Genomic DNA, 10,846 nt, shown 5'->3' with positions numbered 1-10,846 from the left:
ACTGGAAGTACCAAGGTATCAGCCTGTATGCAGAGCAGGTGAAACGATCATACCTTGATGGTGGGAATGCAGAATGGTGCAGCTACTGTGAATATTGTTAAACACAGACCTATATCACGTGTTACCATATGACCTGGCACTCTCACCCCTAGGTATTTTACTTAAGAGAAATGAAAATTGGGAATTCCCTAGAGGTCCAGTGGTTAGGACTCGGGGCTTTTGCTGCCGTCAGCCCGCGTTCGATCCCTGGTCAGGGAACTAAGAGCAAACAAGCAAAACAAAAAAAAGGAAAAGAAAAGAAAATATATGTTCACACAAAAACCTGTACATTCATGTTTGTAGCAGCTTTATATTCATAATCGTCAAAAACTGGAAACATTTGAAATGTCCTTCAACTCATGAATGCTTGGAAACCTGTGGTACGTGCCTACGATGGAATTCTGCTCAACAATCAAAAGGGGGGTCGGGGTAGTGGTCCACGTGGATGCTATGCTTTCTAAACAAGAACTGAATTCACACAGAATTTATATAAAATGTTAAATATACACAAGTTTAAACTTTAGGGATTTCCTTGGTGGTGCAGTGGTTAAGAATCCGCCTGCCAATGCAGGAGACACTGGTTTGATCCCTGGTCCAGGAAGATCCCACATGCCGCAGAGCAACTAAGCCCGTGCACCACAACTACTGAGCCTGCGCTCTAGAGCCCACGAGCCACAACTACTGAGCCCATGCGCCACAACTACTGAAGCCCACGCACGTAGAGCCTGTGCTCCGCAACAAGAGAAGCCGCTGCAATGAGAAGCCCACGCACCGCAACGAAGAGTAGCCCTCGCTCACCACATCTATGCCCGCGCACAGCAACGAAGACCCAACGCAGCCCAAAATAAATAAGTAAATAAATAAATAAGTAAATTTTAAAACAAGGGAAAGGCAAGTCTGCAGCCCAGTCCCTGAGAGACACTCATGGCACTAACCAGAAAGGAGCTACTGGCTAAGAAAAGAAGAGCCCAGAACTTCCCAGGGAGCCCTCCCGTCCCCTCTCAAACAGGCTGTCACAGACTCAATCAGTCACTTTTTAAAAAGGTTTATTATTTCAACTGTGAATTATTTTTAAAAGATGATAAAATTCATTTCTCTTCCAGTAGAAAAGAGACAGAGGTTTGCCCCAGAGATCAGAAGCCCCGGGCAGACGGGTCACCCGACCAGACACCCAGGCTGATGGACCCAGGGCCTCTCCACCTCCTCCCCGGCACTGAAGAGCTGAGGACCCTGGTGGGGGGCGGCTCGGGGCACAGGCTCCCGCCACCCTGGCCAGGGAGTGGCCGGCTCAGCATACATGAGGATGTCAGTTCAGGCTGCAGGGAAGGGGCGCAGACACCCAAATCCGGCGCCTGTGTAGACTTCAGGGAGATCACGATCCTGCAGGGAGTTAAGGCTGCGGTCGGAGGCATCTCCGTTTTGAGGCCCAGATGGGTGTCCAGTGGCCACAGCTGGGTCCGGGCTGGGCGCTGAGCCACGGCCCACGGCCCACCTGGCTGGGGCACAAGCAGTCTGCACTCCTGGGCTAGGTTTCGGGACAGTGGCCAGCCCCTCGGAGTAAAGGCCGTGTCCTGCCTGGGCGAGCCACCAGGTGGGGGCTGCAGTGTTTCAAGACTGATTGAGAAGACCGCTGGGGAGAGGTGACCTGAGTCCTTAAGAGCCCAGGCTTGCTCACCCAAGGGAGGGGACCCCGTGCCCACAACACCTGTGGTCGGGCCTGTGGATCACTTGGAGAGAAGGTTCCGGAACAGTCCTTGTTGACGAGCCTCTCCCCAAGTCCCCTCAGCAGCGGCTCCATCCCTGAGTGTCTGCACACACCTGTGCACACACGTGGACACGTGCTGGGGGTGTGTGCAGTGTGCAACAGGCATGTGGTAGCAGGGGGTGGCTCAGACTTTGGGATTAGTGGGCTGTCCGCTGAGAGAGTCCTGAAGAAGCGGGGTGTAGGGGCTGGTGAGCTGGTCTGGCTGAGTAGCCAGGCTGGGCTGGCTGGCGGCATCCTTGGGACCCTGTGGAGAAAAGGGGAGGGGCTGCATCACTAAGCCCCGCCCACCAAGCCCCGCCCGGACCCCGGACCCGCCCCTATACATCCTCCAGCAGCATGGAAACCCCCCTTGGAGCCCCCATCTGCAGCCCCCCCCACTATCAAGCTCGAGATGAGAGAAGACTGGAGTGACCTACAGACTCCTGGGACTCCACTACAAAGGGTCTCCTCATCTCACGAAACACCATCTTGCCCTGCTCTCACCCATCTTAGAGATGGGGAAACTGAGACCCTAAGAGACTTGCCTAATACAGTGAGAAGGTCAGAGCAAGGAGTCCAGGGCTTATATAAGTAATACCGTTAACACAGGAAAGCTGGAAACCACCTAAATGTCCACGGATATCCAAATGCATTTAAAAGACAGAGTCACGAGATGGTAGTCAACCTACACAGTTGTCACACAGAAAACTGAAGAGGGTAAATCCAGCTGCGCAGTGATTCATAGAGTTGGACACCACGGAGGTAAGCTTTTTAAAAATTATCTATCGTTCACGGATACATATATACAGATTTAGAGGGGAAGAAACATGCAAACACCAAAATCCTAGCGATGGATGTCTCTGGGGAGAGGGGGAGGGGCAGTGGGACTTGGGGAGAGGGGCAAAGGACACACAGGGAAAAGGTGAAATAGGACAAAATGTTAGCAGGATTGTTGAGTCTGGGTGAGAGGGAGCTCAGAGCGTGCAGTTCATCTAGTTTTACATGTTTAAGTTTCTCAATTGAAGGAAAATTTTAAAGGCAGCCATGATGATAAGAATTGGGGGCAACTTTTCATCCCCCCAAGCCCTCTGTCTTCCTTCCCCTCGAAGAATGGAGAGGCTTCCTTGCCCAGCAGCTGTGGTCGGAAAACCCCAGACGTCCCTACCCTCTTGGGCCTTGCTCACAACCCCCAGGGGCCTGCTTCACCGCGGGGTGGGGTAAATCAAACCCCACTCTGGGTGGGGAGGGCTGGAGGAGTCCTGACTCCTTTCCTCGGGGACAGAGCTCAGGCTTCCCCGGACCGAGCCACATTCCAGCCAGGGGCAAGGGGGGGTGGGTGTGCGCCCCTGTCAATACACCCCCCAACACAGAGGCAGCATGGGACAGCGGGGGTCGGGGTGGGGGGATTCTTAGCGATGTGGGCCCAGAGAGCCACGACTGGAGAAAGCCTCGCTCAAAAGTGCAAAGGGGAGGGCTTCCCTGGTGGCGCAGTGGTTGAGAGTCCGCCTGCCGATGCAGGGGACACAGGTTCGTGCCCCGGTCCGGGAAGATCCCACATGCCGTGGAGCGGCTGGGCCCGTGAGCCATGGCCCCTGAGCCTGTGCGTCCGGAGCCTGTGCTCCGCAACGGGAGAGGCCGCAGCGGTGAGAGGCCCGCGTACCGCAAAAAAAAAAAAAAAAAAAAAAAAGTGCAAAGGGGAAACTGCCTTCCCAAGAAAGACGCATGTACAAACCCTCAAGGAATACACTTCCGTTTAACTGAGGAATGAGGACTTGGAATTAATGAGAGAAAGATTCATGAGACAGCAAGAGAGTTCCTGGAACATGTCACTGAAGGGCTGCCCCGTACCATTGTCCAGGCTGTTCACTGCACAAGGGCACCCAGCCAAGTGGGTATAAATGGGTTGTACTCTGTTTGCCAAGCGCTCAGCCCTAAAGCAGGCCATGTCTGCACAGAGGGGCTGTTTTTTCTTATTCACATAAAAACACCCTTCTGGGCTAGTGGAGGCCCCATGTCCTCCCTTTCCTGGAGCAAAGCAGCCCCTCAAGGCCACCCCCATGCCCAGACGTGGGGCAAGGTATAGGACCTCCCCCAGGGACTCAGCACAGGCTGGAGGCCGAGCTGCAGGGATTCCAGGTCTCCAGGACCACTGCCGCTTCCCAGGTGCCTGGTCCCCTAAAGTAGACCCGACAGGACACTCCAGGACACTGCCTTCCCCAAGTACACGTGACCGGGGGTAGGGGTCTCATCCGGGCCAAAGGCTGACCTGCCTTCCAGAAGACAAGGCAGTAGCATCTCTTTAATCAAAACCTTCCCTAATAACTTGACATTTGGATTCTGTTGGTAAAATCATGAAGAGACTCCAGCTTTGGTTTTGTTTTATTTTTATTTTGGGGGGGCGGGGAGCAGGACACCCTGGCTGTGTCCAGGGAGGTGCAGCCACGGGGCTGAGACCTCACAAACACCAGCTCTATCTGTGCTAAAAGCGAATAACCCCCATCTCTGTGCCTGAAGACCCCACCCCTGCACCGCAAGAACGCCAAGCAAGTTTCTGCAGAAGGGAATCGTGGCTGCAAGGGGGCAGGGGTGCCAATGAGGCCAAATTGTACACAAGAAAGGCAGCCCAAGAGGAATTCTGGGAGAGAGGAAGGCAACGGGGGCCTCGTCTCCAGCTAGGACACCCTGCCCCCCAAGCTCAGGAAGACACCCCCTTAACACCCAGCCCTGACGTGGTCGGGCTCTCTTATGCCCAGATCGGCAGGGGGAGCCCCCCAGAGCCTGGCTGGGGACACAGCAGTCCCTCCCTCCCACTCCTTGCAGGGCTGGCAGTACCTGCCAGCAAACACACCCACGCCCAGCGCCCATGTTCTATTTTATCTCCTCCTCCAGCCCTGGCAATCGAAGCAAACTGGAAGCAGCCAACTGGTCCCAAAGAGTAGGGCTGTCACCTCATCCCCAGCCTGTGGCTCTCAAGAAAGCTATTTAAACCCGAGCAGGCCCAGCCCCAGAAGCTGGAGAGGGTGGCACATTTTTCAGAAACCAAAATAACTATCATCAGAGGTATAACCATAGAGCGACTCACCCCTGCCCAAACCCCAACTGTAGGGCCCAGAGCTCTGCCTGTCACATCCCCTGGGGGGACTCAGCTCTCCTAAGACCTCAGACCTAAAGGAACACAGCCCAGGAGGTGAACCCCCAAAGGCACTAGCCTCCGTCTCCCGCAGGTAGGCTGCCAGATGAAAGAGGGCTGCCAGTTAAATGTGAATTTCAGGTAAACAACAAACAGTTTTGCAGTATAAGCCTGTCCTGATCATTTCATGGGACACACTTAGGCTAAAAATCATTCACTGTTTACCTGAAATTCACACGTAACTGAGCATCCGTTTGTTGCTGTTGTTTCTTGGGGTTGTTTGCTTGTTTTTGCTCCATCTGGCAACCATACCCTCAGACCGAGTCCTAGATCTACAGTTGGTGCCCAGGTGATGCCTAAATTCTTTTTTCTTGGCCAGTCATCCGGATTTATTTAAACTTATCTACATCAGAATCCTGTTAGGGGGCCATTAAAATACAGATCCCTGGGCCCCATCCATGATGCTATTCCAGGAGGTCTAGAAGGATGTCCGTGGATCTGCATTTTTTCGCAGACTTTCCCAGAAGAGTCTATATGGCACCAGAGGTTTGAGAAGCAGCTGAGACCTAAACCTCGATCCTGCCTTTCTAAGACAACCTTGCAAATAAGATGCCAGCCCACTAGTCACGCTCCATCGCCTACCACGCCTGGGATCCCTCGGAACGTAAGAAGACAGCAAAATATACAAAGACGTATTTTCAATCTGTAGACACTCCAGGTGAAGGTCAGGCTGAAGAGATGTGTAAGATCCAAAGCGTTTCAAGCCGCCAGAGTTCTACTCGCTATGGGAGGGGATGGGGGGGCGAGAGGTGTTACCTGGTACCCACCTACAGTCTTGCTTCTTGCAGTACAGTCCCCTTGGGAGCTGATGTCATCAGGGATTCAGAATAGGCCTGAATGGCCTCCTTATCCTTTGAGCCCTTTTTACTACTATTCCAAAATAAATAGCACTTCTCCTAGAAGATAACCAAGCTAATTTATAGTTGACGTTGCAGCTGAACACACACGGTTTTTATACGGTTCTCCGATTTTCAAAAAGCAGAGGGTGGGGTACAGAATTGTAGAGTCCAACCACCATTAATGACGGGAGTTGGCTGAGATTTGGGGAGTGATGGTGTCTTTCACCAAAGACAGAAATACGAGCATCTTCAGGAAACGCACTTGGTCAGACGGGCAAGCTGAGCTGAAAAAGGGTTTGTCAGCCTGAAAATTTAGGCCGAATCCAGGAGGGGAGATGGGCCGTGCTGGGCAAGGTGGATTGGCCGAGACTCAGAGAGTTGTGCAAGTGGCATTTTAAGAGTCTCACGCTCTACTGACTGAGCTAGTAGGTGGCATTTTAAATCGACCAGAAACAGCGACATTTCTGTCTAAAAACAAATTTTTTTTCTTTCAAGAATGACTTGACAAGAAAAATGTCTTTGAAGAGAAATTAAAATACGTTGAGTTTAATGACATGCCATTCTTTTTTTTTTTTCCCCTATCAGGACAGATACATAAAAACATGTAAGGCCTAACCCCTGCTAAACCAAAAAAATACATAATGGGATAAATTTCAAGGACTGGGCCTCCAGCAAAACCTGCGGGGAGGGTGCCTCAACCATGGTCAGTAGACAATGATATTCTTATCGGATTTGGGGGACGCGGATGGGGGATGTGAAGCAGGGAAGCTTTCACATTGTGCATCCTCCCCCCCTCCCCCTCCCCCTTCTGATGGACCATTAGGAGAGACAGAGGGCAGAGGCTGTCTGGTCCAGCCCCTCACCGGCTGCTCCCCTGGGCCTCCTTCCTGGAAACCCACGGTGATGCTGGCCCCAGGGAGGCATCCACGGGTTGGGGGCTAGGGCTCCCGGCCCCTGTGTCCTCCCAGCAAAATTCATTCCAAAAACCCTAGGGAGTTCCCTTCTGCTCTGGCTGGGGCAGTGACAGAGGACCGGGCCCCCAGCGTTCACTGGGGGCTCAAAACACCAGAGACCCTGGTACCCTCACACCAGTGCAAACCTTTTCCCCCAAAGGATTGGGAATTTGGAAGGGAAATCAGGTTAAGGGTCTGAAAGCCCAGGTTACGAGCCTGGAAAGGTTTATCCTCGCCCCAGCAAACAAGCAAGCAAGCGTGCGAGCTGCCTCCGAGGAAGAGGAAAAAGAGAAAAAGCTGTTTGCCAGAGCTAAAGCAAGAAAGCAGGCGTTGCAGGTGGCCCGAGGGGCAACAAGGGAGCTGGGCAGCCCCCGACCGAGGCTGAGGCCTGTGGCTCCAGGACAACTCGGGGGGCAGGGGGCACCCGGGGCGGGGAGGTTCTGGTTCATGGATTCAAAATGGCCTTTCAAGACTCCCTGCCACTGAGCAGTGTCCCCTGTCCACCAGGTAGCTGCCCACCCATCCCCGCTGCCCCGGGGGCCTTGCATCCACAGGCCTTGTCACCATGTGACGGCAGTAACTTGCTTAAAGCCCCCTGGTCTCCAGACCTCACATCCTACTCATGTCTGTATCCCCAAAACTGTGCACAGTGACCCCCCCCCAATAAGCTATGAAGGTGTCAGTGAATGCCATGAATGAATGAATGATGCCAAATCAAGAAGGTGTATTTGTTGGAACTTCCCTGGTGGTCCAGTGGTTAAGACTATGCACTTCCACTGCAGGGGGCATGGGTTCGATTCCTATTTGGGAAACTAAGATCCTGCCTGCCGCACAACGCGGCCAAAAAAAGGGGGGGTATTTGTTGTCGCCCCCTCTTTTTCCTGCCTCTGAATGGTAGAGGCCCCAGGGCTGGCTCTTCAGGGCTCTTCTCCATCTGTGCTCCCTTCCCCAAATACCTGCTCCTATCCTGGTCCAAGCCACCATCCTCGCTCACCTGGGCCTCTTCACTGGTCCCCCTGCTTCCGCTCTCCCATCTGAAGACCAAGTGGCCACACGTTAACTGACCCAGTCACTCCTCTCCTTTACAGCTTCCAACAGCTTCCCATCACCCCCAGAATCAGTTCCAAGCTGCTCACCCTGCATTACAGGACCAGGCATGACCTACGTCAGCTTCTCAGACACCACCTCCTCCCCCGCTGCCCCCATGCCCACTCCCCTCCAGCCACCCTGGCCCTGCGGGAGCCTCCAACACACCTCACCCACCCCTGCCTCAGGGCCTTTGCACTGGCCATTCCTCCACCCGGGGCACTCTTTCCCTGACTCTGTGCTGAGCATTCACTTCTAAGCTTAAATTCAACCTCTTCCGAGAAACCTTTTCTGACATTATCTCTATAGTTGTCGCCAGCCTCCTTGGATGCTGCGGTGTCCAGCTTGGTAGCCACATATGGCCATTGAGGCTTTGAAAAGGGGCGAGTCCCAGTCAAGACCTGATGTAAATGTAAAATACACACCGAATTCCAAAGACTTAACCCGAAAAAAAATGTAAAAAATTTATATTTTTTATATTGATTCCAGGTTGACATGGTCATATTGATATTTTGGATATATTCGGATAAAATAAAAGATATGATTAAGATTAATTCCCTTTTACTTAAGGTGGCTATTAGAAAATTTAAATTTAAAATCACACACATGGCTCATGTTGTATTTGTATCAGACAGCACTGCCCTAAGCCCATCACATTTTCTATGATCCTTATCATCGGTGAAATCATCTCTTCTGTTTATTTACTTGGTTTCCACCTGTCTTTCCAACTAGAATGCTAGTCCCCGCACCCCCCTTCCCCCGGAGTAGGAACTGCCTTGTTCACTCTCATATGCCCTGTACCTGCCAGAGCCTGAAAGCCAGCAGCTGCTGACTTGAAGAGCAAACCACTCAAGTACCAGGTCTCATGATCCAAAACCACCTGCAGCCCCTCCAAGGGAGGGCCCCCAGGCCTCCCAGAATAGGCAGAGAAGTGATAACAGAATATGCAACAGAAGCAAGGATGCAGCAACAGCTCCCCAGCCAGGCAGAGACCTAGGACTGCCGCCCGAGGTGGGCTGCAGGCTGAAGGTGTCCGTGGGCACAGCAGGAAGGGACGGCTGGGGAATCTGATCTGAGCCCCTCCTTCCCCCAAGCAGGCAAGCAAGGGGCACTCGGCCCCGGCCACGCTCTGGCCACCACCTACTTGGCTCCGGATTTGGTAGACGATGGGGATGAGCAGCAGGACGCAGCCCAGGGCAAGGAGCACGTACTGGGCGTAATGCAGCACCTTGGGCATCAACACCAGCTGGGTGTAGAACGTCTGAAGGGTCTCACCCTCCATTGCCCCGCTCTGGGGAAGGAGAAGGACAAACAAATGGACTGGTGCCACATACTGTGGGCTGAGGGTGCAGACGCCACCCCACACCACACCCCTCTGTCCCCCAACCCCTTTCCCATCTCAAGCCCACTGGCCAAAGCATGCGATGGATGGAGCCAGCCATGCCTCTATTTCCTCTGGGGCCACACAACAGGACTACATTTCCCAGACTCCCTTGCAGCTAGGCAGGCCCATGTGACCTGTTCTGGCCAATGGGATGGGGGCACAGTGAGGCTACAACTTCCACGCCTGGCTCCCATGTGATTCTCTCCATCTCTTTCCCAATTTACTGAATGGAGACGGATTCTGAAGATCTCCAAGAGGGCAGGACCAGAAGATGGAAGGAGCCTGGATGTCCCTGAATGTCTGCGTGGAGCAGAGCTCCGCCTGCCCCCCATCAGACCGTGATGTGAGTGGGAAGTGAAATTCACATTTGGAGCCTGTCTGTTCCAGCTGTTAGCTCGCCCTGATTTAAAACGAGCTAAGCCAGAAGGAACCCTGAAAAGCTGGGAGAGAAGAAATTTCAATAACAAGTTGACACCCTGAAAACCAGCTTCCCTTCATCTCAGGAGAAGGGGCCACGTGCATTAACAAAATTATTTTATACCCTGACCAGGGACTTTACAGTTTCATGCAGCTCCTGTGTTCCTCATCTCATGTGATCCTTTCAACCCAGTGGGAAAATTGACATAAAGTGCTTGGAGAGGGCGAAGTTTCTAACATTGTTCTGCATTACCCAGTCCAGCTACCCCAGCCCAGCCTCCCCACCCCACACAGCCTCCTGCCCCAAATACCCACATCAACTCCTCACTGAGGCATCAGACACCACACCCTTGGGTGCCCAGTACCCAGGGAGAGGGAAGCAGCCTTACCTCTCCAAACCACATCAGTGGCAGAATCACAGGCTCGATCTTCCCAGTTTGTCTGGAAATAAGCGAGACCAAGCAAGTGAGAAGTTTTGTCGGGGTGTCTTAGATCAGACAGCTCTGGACCTGTGATCGGAAGCCCCAGGGTCAGGAGGGATTTGATGTTGCAGCAACTTGATCGGCATGGGCTTGAGGAATGGGCCTCTCCTGACGGGGCGCAACCTGACAATCCAACAATACCTTTTTAAATGAAAAATTCTTATGTGGAGGGGCTGCCAGGGACCTAGCTGATATCCATTTGTTCTTTTTTAGAAACAGAATCCCAATTTTATTCAGGATGGCAATACGCCCAGCTAACACACAACACGGTTTATGCTGATCACCTGCTTTCCTTTGGGGAGTCTGGAATCTGGGTCCATGCCAAGCAAAAGGCGCCTACGTGACCAGCCCCCAGTAAACACCCTGGGTGCTGAGTTTCTACTGGGCATCTCTGGTAGGAGACACTTCACACATGTTGTCACAGCTTGTCACTGGGGGAATGAAGCGTGTCCTGGTGTGACCCCCCTGGAAGAGGGCTCTAGAAGCCTGTGCCTGGTTTCCCCACACTTCACCCTGTGAGCCTTTTCCCTTTGCCAATTATGTTTTGAATCCTTTCTCTGTAATAAATCACAGCCGTGACTATTAACTACATGCTGGGTCCTCTGAGTCTTCCCAGTGAATCATCAAACCTGAGAGTGGTCTTGGGGGCCCCCGACACAGTCAGCTACTAGATAGCTGTGTGACCTTGGGCATGCTACTTACCCTCTCTGTT

At 52.9% G+C, this 10,846-nt stretch overlaps 1 protein-coding gene across 3 annotated transcripts in view; it reads right to left on the bottom strand.

Annotated features, from left to right (window-relative positions):
* Positions 1-1,068: 1,068 nt before the first annotated feature.
* The window catches only part of SCARB1 (scavenger receptor class B member 1), a 79,304-nt gene continuing 69,526 nt past the window's right edge, over positions 1,069-10,846 (bottom strand). The window contains exons 10-13 of one of the 3 annotated variants that reach the window (XM_082641459.1): positions 10,042-10,093; positions 8,996-9,142; positions 5,741-5,869; positions 1,069-2,048 (exon numbers count right to left, since the gene is read on the bottom strand). In XM_082641459.1, coding sequence (XP_082497585.1) covers positions 5,741-5,869; positions 8,996-9,142; positions 10,042-10,093 — 328 coding nt within the window. In that variant the 3' untranslated portion in view covers positions 1,069-2,048. The remainder of the gene's footprint in view (positions 2,049-5,740; positions 5,870-8,995; positions 9,143-10,041; positions 10,094-10,846) is intronic. The other 2 variants (XM_082641460.1, XM_082641461.1) reach the window with 2 other exon arrangements.

Source organism: Mesoplodon mirus (assembly GCF_964341445.2).
Source record: "Mesoplodon mirus genome assembly, chromosome: 13".
Taxonomy (NCBI): domain Eukaryota; kingdom Metazoa; phylum Chordata; class Mammalia; order Artiodactyla; family Ziphiidae; genus Mesoplodon; species Mesoplodon mirus.
Note: the sequence above shows the minus strand (reverse complement) of the source record. Positions and strands in the feature narration are given on the sequence as shown.